We start from the raw sequence: 22,070 nt of genomic DNA on the forward strand, positions 1-22,070 counted from the left end.
TATTTATCAAAGAGATTTTAGGCTAGTGGTTAAAAATGAGGTATCGAGACATGCAATAAGTCACATGTTTGAATTCCCTTCATTCTATAATGTATTGGCATTACGTCTTAGTAAAAGAGCATCCGCAAAGGTGAGGCTCCCCATATTTTCTCTTTTCTTTTCATATTCGTCCACCTCACCTTCCACTAACTTTTCCATTTATCATCCTTATTTCATAACTACATCTATGCAACAATGGGGTTCCCCAATTCACACACAAAAATTTGGGAACCTCCCCAAAAGTAATACTCCCTCCCAGTCACTATAATGTTCCCTCTTTCCCGAAACGGATTATTCAACTAATGTCCCCCTTTCTATTTTTAGAAACTTTTACTCTTATTTTATTCATTTCTCTCTCCTATCACCAAACCCCACACAACTCTTTTACTCCTATTTTATTACTTTCCTTTATGTTTTGGCCCCACAATTCTTTATTTAACTACTAATAATTCATCTTCTCTCATATCACCAACCTCACACAACTCTTTTACTCTTATTTTAATATTTTTCCTTAAGTATTTTTTTTTTTTTTTTTTTTTGGTTAAATGTAAGTATTATATAAAAAAACCGAGTAAAAATCGTCCATGTACAATCAATTCGGGTTATCCAAGAATAACCGGATCACCCTTACCACCTAACACTCTTTCCTTATCTCTATCTGCATTCTAAACATCACCAACAAAACCGATCCCCTTTCCTTTATCACTAGACAATGGAGCTCCCATCCTGATCCTTCGTCTTCCTCAACAACTAACATAATCCATCTCCAATTTTCCATCAAATCTCATCTCATACCATCGTCTATCCTTTGCTGCTAGCGGCTGCCTGATTAGCTTCCTAGATCGGATTTTGGCTTCATGAATGATCCTTTGGGCAACAGTCTTAGGTCTCTCCACCATTCCTTCAATTCGAGCTTTATTTCGTTGATTCCATATGTGGTATACTCCCGCCATCAGCACCATAACTTGGATTCCTCGTTGAAGCTTCGTTCCCCTTCTGTTCACACCCCATTCCAGGCTCATATCCCAAGGTATGCTCATTTTACCTCTTGAGTTTAATTCATTAATTAGTTTGCTGCTATAAACACAACTCGAAAATAGGTGTTCTTGTGTTTCCTCTGATTGTGCACACAGACAACAAATTGCCTCATCACAAACCCCTATACGATGTAGCTTTGATTTGGTATTGAGGGATTCATTCATAATTAACCAAGTGAATATGCTGTGTTTAGGTAGTGACCATCTATTCCACACCATACTCGCCCACCTGACCTTAGAACCATGTTCTCTCAACCACTCATAGCAGCCTCGAGCTGTGTATCCTTTGGATTCTATGCTCCAAATCCCATTAACATATCCCTCAGCCAGGTCCTCTTTTGTTTTGCAAATCTTTCGCCATGCCCAACTTGACTCACTGGTAGGAGTATACTCCATCCAGGATCTATCCTTTATATATAGCTGGTGAACCCACTTAACCCACGAGCTATCCTTTTTCTTTGCTATCCAATTCACCAATTTCCCAACTATGGCTTTATTCCAGAGAGCCTGGTCTCGAATTCCCAGTCCTCCTTCCATTTTAGGACTGCAAATATTTTTCCAAGCCACTAGAGGAACTCTCCTGTACTCCACATTCCCATCCCATAAGAAGTTTCTACAAATGGCCTCAATATTATGAATAACTCCTTTTGGTAGAATAAAAATTGATGCCCAATATGAATGCAAGGAGGTAAGTACAGCTTTTATGAGTACCAGTCTCCCAGCATAAGACAGCTTTTTGGCACCTAATCTATGAATTCTTAGACATATCTTTTCTATCAGCACCTCACAGTCCTTCCTCCTAAGCCTTGTAGTTTGTATAGGCATCTCAAGATATTTGAAAGGAATGGTTCCTTCCTTAAACCCAGACACATTAAGGATGTCTTGTTTAATTGTCTCAGAGACCCCATTGAAATAAGCATTAGACTTAGAGGGGCTAATTTTAAGGCCTGAAGTTCTTGAAAATGTATTGAAAGCCTTTAAAATCAGCATCATAGAAGTAGCATCTCCCTTGCAAAACATCAGAACATCATCTGCAAACATAAGATTAGTAATTTTTAGCTCCTTGCATAGAGGATGATATTTGAAATTTCCTCTCCTTGCAGCATAGCTCATAGTTCTGGTTAGATAGTCCATGCAAAGTGTGAAAAGTAACGGAGATAAAGGATCCCCTTGCCTTAACCCCCTCTTCCCCTGGAAAAAACCAAAATTCTCTCCATTAAGTGATAAAGAGAAGGAGGCTGTGGAGACACATTGCATGATCATCTCTTTAAAATGTGTAGGAAAATTCAGGGCATCCAGTAGCTGATTGATAAATTCCCACTCAACTGTATCATAGGCTTTCTGTAGATCAATCTTAAACATACACCTAGGAGAACTAGTGGGCCTGTTATATAGTCTTATCAAATCTTGGCAGATGAGAACATTTTCTAGGATACTTCTTCCCTTTATGAAGGCTCCCTGATTTTGGTCAACAATGTCAGGTAAAATATTCCCAAGTCTTGAGCATAAATTCTTTGAGATGGCCTTATAGATCACATTACAGCACGCTATTGGCCTGAATTGAGTGACATTTTGAGGTCTTTCACACTTAGATGAGGGTCAAGGTAGTTGAGTTGACTTGCTTCAGAAGTTTCCTGTGAGTAAAAAAATCTTGTACAGCTCTTGTGATATCATTGCCCACCACATTCCAAGCATCTTTGTAAAACTTACTAGTATACCCATCTGGCCCAGGAGCCTTGATGTCAGGTATGCTAAAAATTGCCTTTTTTACCTCATCAGCAGTGACAGAAAGGAGGAGAGATATAGCATGAGCTTCAGTGCACATTCTACCACAATTAATAATAGGTGTTCTCACTCTTTTGGTTTGCCTTTTTCCTTAAATATTGTGTCCATATCAAACGGGAACAATATAGTGACTAGGAGGGAGTATAAATTGCCTTACTTTTTTTTTGGACCTCCCCTAAAAACAATGGAGCCCCAAATATTGGGGAGCTTGGTACAACAATGAGGAGCCCCATGAGTCCATGACTGAGATGGCAAGTGGGTAATGGTAGCAACATTAAGTTTTGGTCTGATAATTGGGTTAATTTTTCACACCCACTAACAAGCAGTATGGTTGATGATGATAGTAACCGTAATTCTAATCTTTTGGTTAAAGATTCCATAACCTCAGACAAATAATGGGATGTTTGTAAATTATTCAGTTTAGTGAATAACGATACTGTTAATCAGATTACTAACATTCCACCGCCACATAATGATATTCCAGATACCCTCATTTGGGGGTTGTCCGTAGATGAAATTTTCTCTACCAAAACAGCAACTTGGTTAGCGCAAGGTTTGTTCGATCAAGCTCCTGACAAATGTGAATTTCAGTGGATATGGAAATTGAAAATTTTTATTTGGAAAGCCTGTGTTGACGGCCTTCCAACGAAAAATAGACTTCTCAAGAGTCATATTGATGTCTCATCTCATTGTGTTCTGTGCAATAATCGTCCTATTGAAAACAAAGATCATTTCTTTTACGAATGTCCCTTGATTGGGTCTGTCATCCAAGACCTGAAAATTATTAGTTTCAACGAGTTTTTGTCAAATTATGATAATATTACAAGCCAAAGTTTTCTAACGAAACTTAATTATCTCAAAATTTTAATTCCAAAAGATGATTTCATTAAGATTATTTTTATTTGGTGGAATGCATGGTTTCATAGAAATGATATTATCTTTAATAATGTTAATTTAAGCATCAGCAAAATTATTACTTTATATAATAATAGCACTAAGACCTGGAATGTGACTAGATTTAAGGATCTCAACAATCCCGAGATAGAAGAGTCAACTAGAAACAACTCTAGTAAGCAAGAAATTTGGTGGGGAAAAACCTAGAAAAGGTTTTCTAAAGCTAAATTTTGACGGATCGAGAATAAAAGGTAATAAAGCTGCTTTAGGATATTCTATAAAATATCACAATGGTAAAGTCATTTTGTTGGGAGCAAAAAAGTGCGGATCCAATAGTACCCTTGTTGCGGAAGCTCTTGCTTTAAAAGAGGGTGTTTTAGCAGCTAAATACTTAGGAATCTCAAAGTTAATTGTGGAGGGTGATAATTTATGTGTTATTAACTCAATTTGAGGTACTTGGCAAAATCCTTGAGAAATTTTTAATATTATCAAGGATGTGAAATTAGACCTTCATTTTTTCGATGAAGTGATAATTAAACATTGCTTTCGTGAAGCCAACAAGGTTGCTGACTTCATGGCTTCTATTGGACATTCATGTCCAACTCTTTTGGGGTGGTTTGATAGCCGGTGACTTCAACTTACCTCCCTCATTCGAAAGAATGAGATAAGTTGATCCTACCCTAAAGAATCAACCTAGTTTTTTTAACTAAAAAAAAAAAAAAAAATTATATTGGGAGCTTGATTTTCACCTTTGCGAATACTCTAAAGCAGATCATTACTTTGTTAAGGTTTAAGACAGGCCATATGTGATGTAACCCATTTCTGATAAAATATGACTACTTTTCAATACAAAAATGACCCATCTTAACAAGAATTTATGTATTTCGGATAAATTGAATTTGGAAAGGTTGAAGAAGGTTTATATATTTAGGAAAAAAGAAGGGAGAAGAGAGAAATAGGATGTAGGACAAGTATTAAAAGTAGGAAGAGAGAGAGTGACAATGACTGACTGAGGTGGACTGATGAATGAAGTGACTAATCAGCAACAACATTATTTGGGGTAAAATAGTTAAAGAGTGTTCAGAGGTTTTACTGGTACTCGTATCTGACTCCTGGTAATTTGACGCAATTTGACAACATCCGTGACATTTTATTCAATGCTTCCTACAACTACTCCTATATGAGGGCCATATATATGTTGTACTACTTCTTCGGGTGCTTATTCCAGCCCATTGGACTCATTCTTCACTTCTGCTGCCTATTCTTAACTTCTATTGAAACGCAAATGCTGGATGTTTCATTTTAGGCTACTTAATTGTATTCCTATTATGTTTTACGTGTATTTTTGTGCAATCTACCTAGATATAGGAAGGAAGTGAGACTAATATTTAGTGTACTTTTAAGAGATTGATGTCAAAGGAATATGTATTGGCTAGAAATATAATCAGGTTATTTCGTGCACTATTAGTAATTAAGTCAAAATTGATACGTGAGACTTCTAGACCTTATTTGGATACCAAAAATGAGGGATAGGAGCCGGTACAGATGAAAGTGAACATTGCCTCGTGCCAGCTCATTGTGCTAGGAGAGGAAAATTGCCCGGCCCAAACATGGGAAGGTGGGGTTCGTGTCGTGCCATGACAGTGAAATGGAAATGGCGGCCCATCAAACACGGCCCTGGCGTGTCGTGTCGTGTTTGTATCCTAGTATATATGTGGCTATGGGCAGTCTAGGTAAGTTGGAGACGTCCTATTAACTCGAGTTTAGCAAGCTCATGTGGATGTCCATGGGATCGTGATCAGTCCGAGTTTAATTAGCAAGCTAGTAATAATAGTGGAATAGGGACAATTTGTTTTGAGAGTGTGGTCATACTTAGATTAGGATTGTATATATTATCATCATCCTATTGTTGGGGTTGAGTAACATTAGTTTGTTATCTTGACTTTTATGAGTGATAAGCCATATCTTATTGATTAGGTTGTGTTTATATAATGAGGTTATGTTTGTTAATCATCATATGTATTTTATATGAATTTATATATGAAATGATTGTTGCTTATTGTTTCATGTGTACTAATTTGTCTATTTATCGTACTTTATTATTATTATTATGAATTTATGATGTAATATGGCTGGAGAGCTCCCGAGTTGCTCCCAACTGATAAATTGTGGCTTTCATTCTTTTATGTCTGACAGGTTATAGATACTTGGTTGCTATTACTCCGTATTTGTTAGTGTGGTTGGCTTTGGCTAGTGAGAGAGTTGGAAAATAAATATTGCTAGTGTTATTGTTCACTTGTAATTAATTAGACTCTTTAAGTTTTGCGCAATCAAGGACATCTATATTAGTGAACTTCACTTTATTTATTTGTTACTCCGTATTTTATTATAAGAAAATCCGAACTAACGATAAAGTCTTACATATCACCTTGACACCTTCTATCAGGTTGATCATCCTCTAAAACTAAACCTTCATCTCTTACACCACCGGATTAGCGGCTTCCATTTGCTTATCACCCCCTCCGGAATCATTTATACCACCATTTCGTTGCACATTCTTGTACTTATAACTTCTAGCTAACACCGTAAAAACACCCAAATTCACCACAAAAATGAGTGTTAGCAGCCCATAGAAATAATCAAGGCGACTATGTTTCAAATCTTTACCAATCCATTTTTTCCCGCCATTCAATCCCGTTAAGAAATCCACAATTATAATCAGAAAGCTACTAAGAAAACTTCCAACCCCAATCACACTAAGGTAGAAGGCCATTCCAAGACTCCTCATTGAATCTGGCACTTGATCATAGAAGTATTCTTGCATTCCTACCAGCGAAAACCCATCCCCGACACCAATTATCAAGAATTGAGGCGCTAGCCAAAACACGCTTAGAATTTCCCCGTCTTGTGACCCTCTTAACCTTTTTCTCTCGACTAAGGCCGACACCACCATTGACACTATCAAAATCACCATTCCAATCCCGATTCTTTTTAAAATGCTTATGCCTCTCTCGTTCCCTGTGACCCGTCTTAGGTAAGGCAACAAGATCCTGTCGTACAGAGCAACTGTAACAATCATTCCTATAGCGGTCAGAGTGTACATTGACGCTGGTGGAAGTTCAAATTTTTTGTAGATTCTCCGGTTCATTTCGTTCCCTTGTTTGATGAAAAATGTGGAGCCTTGGGATATTCCTATGCCAAATATTAAGCAAGTTAGCCAAATGGGAATCATGTTGATTAGAAGCTTTAGTTCCTCGACTTGTGTCACGGTCGCTAGCCTCCATGGACTTTGATTCCTACTCCCACTGTTTCCAATCTCATGATCGTCGATCATAGCAGCTTTGTCTAAAAATCTGCAAACCCGTAAAAATATAGTGATTGATTTTATTACAATTAAAGGGGATTTTTACTTTGGCAATCAGCTCTACCAGCATTCTGTTATCAACAGAAGTACAGAACAGTTGAAAATATTTTTTACAGTTATTACCTGAGCCTATTTGTATGGCTCAAACGACGTGATCCTTGAAGCTTCTCGGACTTGGGAATCTCGTATAGTAAAGAAGGATCTGTAGGGCAAGTCCTATTTCTTTTACTCAAAGCAGCAACCATAACCTGCAACATTGGCGTCAAGGGACTCCCTTGAACGGTCCTATATCGATAAAAGGGTCTACCGATAACAAATACAATGACAGTTAGACCCATTGCAGCAGTAAGGATCAGAAATCCAACACCCCATCCAACATACTCTTGTGTGTAAACAATCACTGTCACACCAAGGAACAACCCACAACAAAGAGAGACATTCCACCAGTTGAAAAAAGACATCTTTTGCTTCCTCTCCTCTTTATGATTATCATCAAATTGGTCTGCCCCGAAGCTCTCTAGGCAAGGTTTGTAACCACCAGTGGCTAGAGCCACTAGGTAAGCCGCTATAAAATAGACCACAACGTGGGCCTTGTTAGCTTCCTGGCATGTGCTCGCATCCTCGGTGCAGGCCTTAAGGATAGGTATATATTGACTCATTGTGAATAGTCCTAAGCCCTGGATATTTCATGCATCATGTTGAACATGTTATTTCAAGAGACAATACTTTGAATTTGTTACTTATCTACCATGAACTTCTTATAAATTATCCTAGCTAATTATTACGGTCTCCATCTTGATTATTTCTTTACGTTTTCTTTTCGCACAAAAAACAATGCAATAATAACGAACTTTTTGCTTAAATGGGGTTCAAACCCAAACTATTTAACAAAATAGGACGGGTTTCAAACTATTTACCAAAAAAGGGTCCACGTCAGCATTTCCGCATTTCTTTTTTTTTTTACAGAAATTCTACATATCTCGCTGTCCCGGACAGCGAGAATCTAAAGAGGGCAAAAGATAGAAACAAGCAGAATGCGAACAAAAGCTGTACCAGAATTGCATGTATATTAACATACTTGACGAGCTACATTCGTTGTCTCCGTTCTCCTTGCTCCGACCACCAAATGACGAAGTACCACCCACATTCTCTTCTACTCACTTCCCTTATCATATAATCATCTTTGTTTGAGTTATTAGCTCCATGGTTTGTGCAAAAAACGACCCACAATATCGCCGTTCACTAATAATTTCGGTTTCGCAAAAATCCATTTATATTGATAGTGAGTAATATACAGTAGGAAATATGGTGATAGTGATATACACTATACGGTAGGAATTATTGTTAGCACTACTACAAATTCAGGCAACTACAACGCCCCTTTAACAACGATTATTCACGAAAATCACAATAGACGTTGTAGAATGTATGGCGCGAATTTTACTAAACTTAATTACAACGGGTATGGTTATAAAAACCGTTGTTATTAGTTTTAACAACGGGTCACACATGCACAATCATCATTGTTAATAATTTGGCGCAAAATTGGCGCAAAGTTAGTGAAAAGTAATCACAACGGTTACTTTTGTAACCCGTTGTTAAAACATATTTGACAACGGGTGTTTTTTACAACCGTTGTTAAAACATATTTGACAACGGTTGTTGTTTAATAACCGTTGTCAATACCTTCCATACTATAAACCACACAAACACAAGTCCGATGCAAAAACAAAACACAACCCTTAATACACAAACACAAACACAAAAACAGACAAACACAAACACAAAACACACACTTTCTCATCGTCTCTTTCTCTCTTTCTCATCGTCGCTTTATCTTCTCGCCGTCACTGTTGATTTCATCGTCTCTTACGTTCTGTATTTATCAGGTAAATCTCGCCGTCACTATTAGTTTCATCGTCATTATTTTCTTTTTCTAATTATTTCTTTTGCATGTATGTGTTTTTATCGACCATTATGTTATTTGTTTAAGTATTGTTCGCATAATTAGTTAGTAAAACAATGAAGAAGCAAGATAAACATAATTAATATATATATATATATATATATATATATATATATATATTTATAAATACATAAATTAAAAAAAAAAAATTACATTAATGAAAATGCAATTCTTATATTTTCATAGAGGATCTTATTCTCCTCTATCATATCCGTCCTCTCCTCCTTGGCTATTTGGAGGTTCCGTTCAGCAGTTGTTATATCGTCATATAGCTGCAACTGCTGCTGCTCCGTCAAGCCATCTTCTTTGGCGTCCTTCAGTACGGATCGAGCATCCGCAAGGTAGCTCTTGAAACTTTCCTCAATATGGAGCAACCGGCGGATGAAACTGTTGTTGTTCTCGATCATAGTAAGAGTCTTAAGGATGAAATCATTCATTTTGTTGGAGTTTGGAGTTTGTTTTGAAAGATTAAGTAGGGTTATTTATTTGGAGTTTGTTTTAGCAGTTAGGGTTTGGAGATGTATATATTGAGATAATGGAAATGTTAGTTGAGATAATGCAATGTATTTATACTAAGCAATGTGTGGGTTGAGTTATTTTTTAATTAATATATATGTTAGGAAGTTGTGCCATGCATAATTATCATCATATCTCTCAATGCTGCTTCAAATCTTATTACTAACCCTTTTCGTTCCATATTGTCCGTTCATATGCACAGTGATGTCAGTAATAATGCATGCATCGGAATTATAACGGGCCGTAATTATGCATGCATCTAGTAATATTTAATTTTTTTTTTTTTTAAGAACAAACAACAATGGTTATTTACAAACAACCCGTTGTCTTTAGTTATAACAACGGTTTTGTATATTAAAACCCGTTGTTATAACTTTCCCCCCAAAATTGAGTCACACTTTCCACAACGGGTTTTTATACTTAAAACCGTTGTTAATATTTTTAACAACGGTTTCCTTAAAAAAACCAACCGTTGTTAAAACCTTTTACAACAGACGCTTTAACAACGTCCGCTTTTTTATATAACAACGGTTTTTGACCGTTGTTATAGCCTGTATTTGTAGTAGTGTAGCTTTGAAAGATCATTCTCCTTTTCTAATAATGTGTGAAATAAGGCGTTTGTTGAGAGAACAACTCATCTAATGGCAGTAGTAGTATTATTGATGATTGTTGGTGTATACATACGGGTTCACTGGCCAACGTCGTCGAAATGGTTACAAATAGTTGTGCAATTCATGTCCTTGTTTTGTCTGATCATCATCCACATAAAGCTTTGCTTACATATTAATAGAAATCGTGTATATGAAAATAATATACAAAAATAGAAGAACTAGCTACTTGCATTATGTTATGATAATGTATTGTATGCAATATTTGCAATTATTGCAAATCTAATACCTCAACTATTTTGTCGTATGAACTCGTTTTTCCTACTAATCATCAATAATATCAATACTATATATTAAATCCAGAAATCAAGGGACTTCAATGTAATTAAAGAAAGTTATACAAATTAATTATATTATATAGTTTTAAATCAATAGCACCGTGTGATGGACCCGATTAAGGGATCTCAATGCAAATATTATATAGTTTGAGTTAAAATTACATTATATAGAAGTTTGGTAATTTTCCTAAACGTTTGTAAGAGACTAAAACATGGTCAATTTTCTCAAAATAAAATAATTAATTAAGATGATCAATTTCAAGGAGACTAAAAGAAAGAAGATGCTTGACAATTTTCCTAAATATTTATAGAAGACTAAAAGATGGTCAATTTTCTTAAAATAAAATAATTAATTAGTATAAACATGCACATTTATGGTATTAATTATTATCATCATAAAATTATATATTAAATTTAAAATCTATGCAATTTTATTAAATTTTATAGTTTATTAGATGTATAAAGATGTTAAGTATTTAACATACAAAAATATAATATAAGTAGGTTATAAATAATTCAAATTAGATTCCATAATATATAATATTGCATAATTCTTTCGATTTGATTTAATGTATATATATGTAATATTTTATATAAATATATAAACCTCTTAAAATTACATGCCTAAGTAATAAAAGTAATTTCAGTAAAGAAAAGAATTGTAGTAACATTGGATATAATTATATGATAGTAATCACTCATTTGAATAGGAAAAGTAAGAATATTATCAGCGAGATTAGTGAAAGTGGTAGAAACAACAACGGGAGTAGTCAAATATCAATATTAATGCGGTAATAGTGAAAGTAACAATAATTACGGCGGTAATAGTGAAATTATCAATATTAATGCGGAAGTAGTGACAATAATAATAATAAAGGTGGGAGTAGTTAAAGTAACAATGATTACGGGTAAATAGTGAAATGTTATTACTATTATTTCATTAATAAGAGTAAAATATTAATAACAGGGTAGTGAATTTGTCTCAAAATTTATTTCATCGTAATTTTAGGATATATCATAGAAAAATATATTAATGATAAATTTATGGGTTATGCAACTTTAATTAATTTTATTTAATGAAAAAAAAAATTAATGGTAAGTAGAGGTAGCCCGGGCGAAGCCGGGCCCCAATACTAGTATTAATATATACGGAGTATATAGATTATTCATGTTCCAAGTATAATAAACCATGGAGCGAAACCGAAATTATTTGTAAACGGCAATATTGCGAGTCGTTTTTTGCACAAACCATGAAGCTAATAAGTCAAACAAAAATGTGGATTTGATGAGGGAAGTGAGAAGAAGAGAATGGTGGTGGTATTTAATTATTTGGTAGTCGGAGCAAGGAGAACGGAGACAACGAAAGTAGCATGTCAAGTAGCTTAATATGAAAGCAACCGCTGCATTTTTGCCCTCTGTAGATTCTCGCTGTCCCGGACAGCGAGATATGGTGAATTTCTTAAAAAAAAAAAAAAAAAAAAAAAAACGCAGAAATGATGACGTGGACCCATTTTTGGTAAATAGTTTGAAAGCCGCTCTATTTTGTTAAATAGTTTGCGTTTGAACTCCATTTAAGCAAAAAGTTCAATAATAACAGAAATCAAACATTAAAAATAGGAAAAAATTCAACTGGCGCATGTGAAAATTTTGCCTACTTAATAGTTAAAACAACAAACGTAAAGAAATGGCTAGAACACCCGAGTAACAAAATTGTAAATGATTGATTAGAACGAAGGTAACAACAATATGAAGATCACTTTTAGCATTTATAAGTTACTACAATACTTCTTTTGGTTGAAAAAACTCTCTCATTCATAAAGATGTTCCATAATTGTTTTTATAGACATTTTACAAAAAAAGAGTTAAAGATCTTTCACTACTTAAGAACAAAGTTTTAAGAGTTTGGCCATAAACAAGTAAAAAGTTGAAAATGGCTGTGATTTAATATTAAGAATTTAAGATATTTACATTTGTTAAAAGAGATTTTCAAAATTAATTTAAAAACGATTGGGATATTCTCTCGTGTACCCCTCAACTTTTTCATTTTCTATGATATACCCCTCTTTTCATGCAAAAAAAATTTAACTGTCAATAACTCTGGGCTACAAGTTCAGAATACGATAAACTTTTTTTCCAAATTGACCGTCTTTAAGAGGTCTTCCGTTTGAAAAAAAATTCACTGACGTCTCATTTCGTAGACGGGAATTATGGTCGGTCAAAGTTTATTCGTTAAAAAATGTTTGACCAACCATAACTACCGGCTACGAGTTAAAAAAGCGGCGAATTTTTTTTTCAAATTGAAAGCCTTGGCGAGATAATTGGTTTGAAAAAAAAATAACCGTTTTATGAACTCGTAACAGAGAATTATTGTCGGTCAAAGTTTTTTTGCGAAAAAAGAGGGGTACACCATAGAAAACGAAAAAGTTCGGGGGTACACGAGAGAATATCCCAAAACGATTTATATGTGCTGAAAAATATAGTCAAACTACAATGTTCAAATTTCTTTTGTTTGTAATGTTACCCACCTATTGTAGATGGGTGGTCAAACTACAATGTTGGAGATTGAATAAAAGCAATGTGGAAGATTATGCCTCGTAACTTTTGTACAAAATAAATAGGTTTATTTCATAGGAATAATTCATCCTATGGGTGACCTACTTAAATTACTCCATCCTATAAGTAATCTGAATTTAATCCCTCCTATCCCCCTTCCTTCCCAGAACAAACTTGCTTGTTTTTTTGACGTGCTATAACAAGCGAAAAATGACGTGGCCACTAATATTTCATAGGAATAATCCATCCTATGGGTGATCTGCTTAAATTAATCTATCCTTTAATCCCTCCTATCACCATCATGCATTTTTGACCACCCAATCACCATCACGTTCGGCAGTTGAGGCGGCGGTGGCGGAAGAAAGTGCTTGTGATGAGAATAATGTTGAGAATAGGAATATGGAGAATATTGGGTCTTCGGAGAAGGTGGATAAAGGATTGTTGTAGTTGTCATCTTGGTTTGGTGGTGGCGGTGTGGTGGTTGTTGTGGCAGGGTCTTTGAAGGTGCGGTGTTTTTGGAGAGGTGATCGAAGAGGGTGATGTTGTTGTTGTTGCATTGTTGCTGCTGATAATGACATTTTGGTTTTGATTCGAGTTTTGGATTGATTTTACATTTTCAATTTGTTATGCAGGTTAGGACGATTTAGTTGGAGGGTTGAGTTGCCCATTGATAAGGTTGGAATTGAGAGAAGAAGAGAAACGAGGACAAGAGATCAATGGAGGGAGTCGGCGTTGAAGGAGTGACCGCAGGAGGAGTGTTAATAGTTCGGATTATTATGAGATTAAATATAGTTGGGAGTACTACAAGAAGGTCACTCATAGTTTGGATTATTCTTGTAAAATAATTAAGGTGTTTATTAACCCTTAAAAACATAAGTTGACCTGTTGTTTAAGTTACCAGTCACTCTAGTGTGTTCTGAGAAGTAAGAGGGGATATGAGGGATTAAATTCAGATTATCTAAAGGACGAAATAGTTTAAGCAGGACACCTATATGATAGATTATTCCTATGAAATATGCCAATTAAATATGTAACATCTTTTTGAAGTGGAGGGTATAATTTTGTAAAACAAATTATTACCAGATGAAAGAATTTTAGTGTCATGTATAAGTTTGGAATTTGATTCCTCATACCTAGTGTTTTATCAATTTTGAGTAGTATGAGTTTTAAATTGAATTAAAGTTAAAATCTGTAAAATAAAATATTTTTTAATTTATTAAAATCTTGAAAACAATTTTTTAATCAATTAAGTATATAAAAAAATCGTTTTACAATATCGTAATTTTTTTTCACATTTTTTTTCAATTTAATTTGATACCCATGGATATCAATCTCATACCCACCCGCCCGCCTCCTTGGGTATGAGAAACCCATACCTTATAGGTTTGAGGTATGGGATGAAACTCTTACATTTTCCAAACAACACTTGGTATGAGTTTGGTTCATTCTAAACCCATACCTCATACCTTTTTTGTGTGAAACAAACACCCCATAACTAGTAGTAGTATATAGTATACGTGTTGAGGATTACGGTATATTATTAGAATATACCGTATAGTTAGAATATGAGATATATTATTATCTTATACAATAAATTAGAATATTCTAGATGCATAATTAGGGTTACGTTATGAGACGAGGTATTATATATACCAAACCATATATTCATGTAACTTATCCTATTCAATATACAAAATCATTTATGCATTACTCTCTTCTCCTATAATCTTATCAGGGTATCAGAGACTCTTTCCTAAGAGTACTCTTAAAATCACTTTGCCATCTTGCCGGTGGGTGAAAATTCATGGCGCTCACCAGCGGGATTTACGATAGTATTTATTGAAATATCTTTTAAAAAAAACAATCAATTTCTTCTTAAATCTTTATGCATGCTGTTTGGTTAAATGGATCATAAACCATATTCATTCATGTCCTTCATGCCGTAACTTTGCTTTTGTGAGAGAGTCACTAAGTCCATGTGCAGTGCCTGCCTTGCTGGTACCAAAAAAAGATGGCTTGGAGGATGTGTACTGACAGTAGAGCAATCAATAACATCACTGTCAAGTATAGATTTCCAATCCCAAGATTGGATGATATGTTGGATGAACTCAGTGGAGCCATTGTCTTTTCAAAGATCGATCTTAGACAGGGCTACCATCAAGTCAGAATTAGGGAGGGAGATGAATGGAAAACTGCATTCAAAACTAAACATGGCCTCTATGAATGGCTGATTATGCCATTTGGGCTCTTTAATTCCCCTAGCACATTCATGAGGTTGATGACAGAGGTGCTGAGACCATGTTTGGGCAAATTTGATGTGGTTTACTTTGATGACATACTAATATACAGCAGCAGCTCTTCTGAACATCTCAAGCATCTGGAATCTATGTTCAAAATTCTCAAAGAACAGAAACTCTTTGGCAAACTAGAGAAGTGCACTTTTATGGTTAAAGAAGTGGCCTTTCAGGATACATCGTATCTAGGAGGGGTATCTCTGTTGATCAGGATAAGGTAGCAGCAATACAGTCTTGTCCAACTCCTAAAACAATCACTGAGGTGAGGGGGTTCCATAGATTGGCTTCATTTTATAGAAGATTCATCAGGAATTTCAGTGTAGTTGTTGCACCCATCACTGAATGCATGAAGAAGGGAGAATTTTAGTGGACTGAGGTTGCCCATCAATCCTTTGAAAAGATAAAGAAAATTATGTGTGAAACTCCAATCCTGAAGCTACCAGATTTTGACAAATTATTTGAAGTTGAGTGTGATGCCAGTGGTGTGGGGATTGGGGCAGTTCTAATCCAGTGTCAGAAACCTGAGGCATATTTCAATGAAAAATTAAATGGTGCCAAACTGAAGTACTCTACATATGACAAAGAATTCTATGCAATTGTTATGTCCGTCATGCACTGGAGCCATTATCTGGAACCAAAGCCATTTGTGTTGCATTCAGATCATGAAGCTATGAGATTTATCAACAACCAGCACAAGTTGAGTCACAAGCATGCCAAATGGGTTGAATTCTTGCAGTCATTCACATTTTCAAGCAAGTATAAGGAAGGAAAACTTAATGTTGTTGCTGATGCACTATTAAGGAGGCATTCTCTGCTGACAGTCATTGAACAAAGAGTGTTGGGATTTGAGTTCATCAAGGAACTATATAGGGAAGATCCTGACTTTTCTGAGGAGTGGATTAACCTTTCTAAGGGAGGTCCAACTCAAGGAAGCAAGTATTTGCTGCAGGAGGGCTTTCTGTTCCATGGAAACAAGTTGTGTGTGTCTAGAGGATCCTACGGGGATCTGCTGATCAAGGAAATACATTCAGGAGGGTTAGGAGGACACTTTGGGGTTCAGAAGACCTTGGACATTCTACAAGACCAATTTTATTGGCCAAGAATGATGGGTGATGTCCAGATGGTTCTGAGAAGGTGTTTAGTATGTCAAAGAGCCAATAGTTCATTCCAAGCAGGACCTTATACTCCTCTACCAATTCCAGAAAGACCTTGGGAGGATGTAAGCATGGATTTCATAGTGACTCTTCCAAGGACAACAAGGGGGAAGTATTATGTAATGGTTGTGGTGAACAGATTCAGCAAAATGGCTCATTTCATAGCCTGCAAGAAGACTGAAGATGCAGCCAGTGTAGCTGAGCTATATTTAAAGGAAATTATGAGGCTCCATGGGATTTCTAAAACTATTGTATCAGACAGAGACACCAAGTTTATGAGCTATTTCTGGAAAACTCTATGGAGACTGCTCAAAACCAAGCTCTTGTTCTGCACAGCTCACCACCCACAGACAGATGGCCAAACAGATGGCCAAACTGAGCTTACAAACAAGACTCTGGGGAGGATTCTGAGGTGCATAGTGAGCAAGTCTCTGAGAGACTGGGATCTGAAGCTGGCTCAGGTTGAGTTTGCTTTCAACAGGGCTCCATCTGTTGCAACATGTCACCGTCTATTTGAGGTGGTTTATAGGATAAATCCTCTGATTCCCTTAGAATTGTCCAATGTGCCTACAGAGGAGGTGAACTTTGAAGCCAAAACAAGAGCAAAACAAATGCTAAGGCTCCATGAGTCAGTCAGAAAAGAAATTCAGAAAGCTAATGATAGGTACAAGCAACAGTTTAAGGCCCCAAGAAGGAAAAAGGAATTCATGCCAGGTGATCTAGTTTGGGTTAATCTGAGAAAGGAGAGGTTCCCTGCTAAGAGAAGGAACAAACTGATGCCTAGAGCTGATGACCCCTTTGAAATTATTGAAAAAATTGGTCCAAATGCATACAAGGTTGATATGCCATGAGAGTATGGTGTCCATGGTAGTTTTAATGTTGGGGATTTAAGTCCCTACTATGATTCTGAGGGGGAGGAGGCACCAGGCTTGAGGGCAAGCCCTTTTCAACCAGGGGAGGTTGAAGCAGGAGCTCAAGACCAGGGCAACCAAGTTGAAGGTCCAAGCAGCACAAGCTCAGACAGTGCAAATCATGCTCTTATTTCAGCCAGTGCAGGGTCCTATTCCAAGACAAATTCTGAGGGTTCCAAGTCCAGCCACCAGGGCCAGCTGGTTCTATGATCAATTAAGCATAACTAACTCCTAAGGAGACATTATTTTCTACTAGAATGTTACAAAAACAGGCTAATAAAACCAAGTTGCAGAAGAAGACAACTCAGAAAAAAAAAGCAGAAAAGTAACTTGCCATTTCTGGCTAAACATTTGGGAACTGAAGCTGTGAATTCTTTTGCCATATCTTGCCAAAATGAAGATACTACCTAAGCAAGATAAGACCTTGTTCCGCCCAAAGACAGCTAACCCCAAAAGCAGCCAAGAGGAGCCATTAGAAAGGAAGAACCTGTCACTGTCACTCAGCTGCAACCTTTTGTCCCCAGTCTGTTTTAACCAAGTTAATTTACTTTTCACCTTATGCAACCGTTGTAAAATAGATCGCTTGTCTTTATGTATTATGTAAGCAACAAATCCTGGCCCTTGGATGAGATTTCTTAGGGTTTATTGTACTGAAACTTGAACAAAGGCCTATATAAGGACCTTCCAGCAGTCTGTAATACTCAGACTTTGATTAATGAACAAAAAACCTGAGATTTCTCTCAAGTATTTGCAAATGTTAATTCTTGCTGAGTCCTAGAGTTAAGTCAGGCTTAATAAAATTCTCTAGTGTTGATTCAGTACTTGTGGGTGAGTTTCTTTCAATCATGTGCTTGTTGTGGGTTGTCTGAACCTCATTGTTGTCTTAAGTTTGATACTTTCTGTGCTTGCTGTGATGGTGTCAATTTTTTGGCTTAAATTGTTGAACTAATTTCCTGTGCTTGCTGTGGTTATTAGTTTGATAATTATATCCCTCTTTTATTTCGGAAAACATCATAAAACAATCATATAGTCAGTCCTGAGAAATTGTTTGTATTTCTGTCTACATCAGTCTGTTATTGGGGATTTTAAAAATACTTAGAAGGCTTGTAAAATCTTGAGATTTGGTACAGTGAGAGTTCTCAACTTTAACGGGAATGTCACCAAGTTTCATGAATTGCTAAGGTAATTTACTATTTTTACCAAATTATTGAAATTTATTGCATTTCTGAGGAAGTCTGTGTTTGTGGCTTTGTCAGGATTCATCATTTTTGTCAAAGGTTCATACTTTACACTGCAGTACCTAAATTGATTTATTTGGAGTTCGAAAAGCTTAATGTTCTCCAAATCTTGAATTTAACGGATAATTTTCCGCTTTTACTGAATTTGTCAGTTCTGCAAGTTAATTCATATTCGACAAGTATGAAATGCTTAACGTTCTTGTTGGAAGAAATTTATAGCGAGTCTTATACTCGTTTTCTCTTACCAACCTTGAAGATTACTGAAGACGATTAATGAAGGCGAAGAAGTTGAAGATTGTTTTTTTTTTCTAATATTATTATTTAGGCAAAATCATGGAAATTTTTAACAAATTATCATGAGTTTGAGGGGGATGTTGAGGATTACTGTATATTATTAGAATATACCGTATAGCTAGAATATGAGATATATTATTATCTTATACAATAAATTAGAATATTCTAGATGCATAATTAGGGTTACGTTATGAAACGGGGTATTATATATACCAAACCATATATTCATGTAACTTATCCTATTCAATATACAAAACCATTTATGCATTACTCTCTTATGCTAATCTTATCAATATGCAGTAGTAACTGACAAATGGGTAAATCATGTGGAGTTCGGTCCTGGTCACTTCGAGTATGTTTACTTCGGTCAAGTTGGGTTGGGTCAGGTCGAGTCAAATTGGATTATTTTGAGATTCGGGCATGTTGTTTCAAGCCATTTTGGGTTACTCGGGTCTGGTCATTTTTAGGTCACGGATGAAATAAGATTTTATTAGTTGATTTGGCTAAAAAAGCGTGTTTAATTATTTGTTATGATTGAGGGTTAGCAAAATTTATGTCAATTTCGAGTCGGGTGGGGTGGGGTCAAGTTGAGTCAATTTGTTTGGTCGATTTTAGAGGTCAGGTCGGCCTTTGTGGTTTAGGTTAAATCATATCGGGTTGATTTTGCCGTGTCTAACTATTTGCGGACACACATCTACTAATCATAATAAAAAAATTGGATATAAGGGAGAGAGAAGACTTGCCAGAACGTAGAGGAGAGCAGAGAAGAAAATCATAGAGAAGCGACCAGTATAAGCATCAGCAAGAAAGCCACCAAGTAAAGGTGTCACTGTTGCAACTCCAGCCCATAGGTTAACACTGTTTGCTGCTGTTTCCAGGTCTTGGTGCATCACTTTCGTCATATACGTTATCATATTTGTTGCTATTCCAAAGTAGCTCATTCTCTCGCTAAATTCTATTGCTGCATTTTTTTTGTTTAATTCAATCTCATGCTTACATATAATCATTGGAAAATTTACGTGGTACCTTAAGGTTTGCCACTTTGTACGAAATGTCCATATTTTCGAATCGAAAAACTTTAAGTGATCATAACTCGTATTTCACAAATTAGAAGATGACCATTTTTTTTCAAACGGCTTGTCTTTTCAAGAACTATGATTTCATAAAAAAAAATTGTTGCATTTAGAATCCATGGCTCGGAGTTATTGTATGTTAAAGTATTTTAATTGGTTAAACTTTGAGTGTCCATATCTCTTATCCACGGGTTCCGAATGTGCCATTTTTTTCTTCAAATTATAGCTCTCGAAAAGACGATCAATTTGAAAAATATAAATCGTTTTCTTCTGAATTTGGAAATACGAGTTACACTAGTGTCCGCATAATCATCTACTACGGAGTATTGTTACAAGTTACACTACTGTCCATTGTCTTAGGAACGGAATCGGAATTAACGTAAATAATTTGCTAAATTGATTGCGTTTTGTATATTTAACTAGTGGTAGCTCGATGTACTTTTCAATAGAATATTTTCATTTATGTCATTCCAATTAGTCTTTATCATTCGTTATAATTTCAAATAATTTGATATCGTGTACATCAGATTATTCAACTTCAAGAGAACTATGTATTGTGAGTCTTGTGACTATTGTGATCAATGAAATGAATTAAAACTCATGTTGGATTACCTATAATTCAAAAGAAAGAACGCTATATTATACCCCTCTCGTTCAACAGATATTTAAGTTTCATTAAAATACTCCACAATCCACATAAATGAATAAAAACGTAAAGAACCTATTAAATAAGAGAAAGTACTACATACCTATGATGAAGAAAGAGGCTTTCCATGAGCCAGTAGAAGCTCGAAGAGGTAATTTTCCTTTGTAATCCATTGATGAATCATGAACTTCTTCATCACTAATATTTTTCTCAGTGTCCTTCATTTTTTTTCTCCTTGAATAATTTTACGTTAAATGAAGATACTGATATGTTTCGCTAAGTTCATGTAATATGTTTCTCTAAGTGGGACTATGAGTATATTTTTGTTCCTACATACCCATTATATAGACAAGAAACAAGTGATGTTCTCAAATTGTCTTCACTTAAATGATTTACTCGTACTTTCTAGTTATTTTTACACCGATGATATCACAATATAATATTAGTCTCTGCTATTTACTAATATTTTCCACATTTTCTAAACGGATAAATCACAATGATCTTCCACTTTCCTTATTTGTCTATCATTTGTAGTTAATATCTTGTAAGTATATGTAATCCCATCTTTTTTCTTCTACTTTCATTTCCCTTCACATATTACCATTTCACTAGTCTTTTTTAAGACAAATATAGTATTAAAATCGATTAAATATGTTAAATGAGACAAAAATAGCGCGCCGAACTAATAACCAAATATTTGTTTTATTTATACAAATAACATATTATTACTTAACTTATTTGTTACCCATCGTTGGTTGGCGCAGTGGTAGCATGGGGCTGCGCTTAGTAGGGAGGTCTGCGGATTGATCCCCCACAACTGCGATTGGGAGGGGTTTAAATACCGTAATCCTTGGACACGCCCCGAAATCCGGATTAGTCGGCCCAATGTGGTTCGGATTACCGAATGGTTTAGACCAAAAAAAAATTAACTTATTTGTTAACTTGTTTGTTTTAAATTTAAGATGAATTCCCGTTTTAAATGAAATTCGTGATTATCATTGAATGGATCTTTCAGCTGAATAGCTAATATAGCTGAATTTGTAGATATTATTCATAATTTTGTGAAATCCGGATTTGCTAGTTGCTTCACTCACAGTGACACTCGCAAAGAGCAGTGAGGATTTTCTGTTCTATATGATGTCCCGTCTTCAATGAGATTTTGTCTTCTGTGACATGCTGCTCTTTGCTTACAAAGCGTCTTACTTGTGACGGACAATATCCGTCACAAGCTGAAGACCTCTCACAATAAAGCAAGTGGGTTGGCAAGTGGGAGGGAAAATGGAGCATCCATGCATATGGCCACTTGCATCTTGTGAGAGGGGCACTATCCGTCTTCAGCTTGTGACGGATAGTGCCCGTC

General features: G+C 35.7%; 1 protein-coding gene across 1 annotated transcript; it reads right to left on the reverse strand.

The window, feature by feature from the left end:
- Positions 1-6,114: 6,114 nt before the first annotated feature.
- On the reverse strand, positions 6,115-21,018 carry LOC141588163 (protein NRT1/ PTR FAMILY 5.6-like). The gene is made up of 4 exons (XM_074409633.1): positions 20,814-21,018; positions 19,735-19,952; positions 7,243-7,796; positions 6,115-7,108 (listed from the first exon to the last, which is right to left on the reverse strand). Exons 1-4 carry the CDS (start codon positions 20,932-20,934, stop codon positions 6,235-6,237), a joined length of 1,767 nt encoding a protein of 588 aa, XP_074265734.1. The 5' UTR covers positions 20,935-21,018; the 3' UTR covers positions 6,115-6,234.
- Between the last annotated feature and the right edge of the window lie 1,052 nt (positions 21,019-22,070).

Source organism: Silene latifolia, chromosome 1 (genome assembly GCF_048544455.1).
Source record: "Silene latifolia isolate original U9 population chromosome 1, ASM4854445v1, whole genome shotgun sequence".
NCBI lineage: Eukaryota > Viridiplantae > Streptophyta > Magnoliopsida > Caryophyllales > Caryophyllaceae > Silene > Silene latifolia.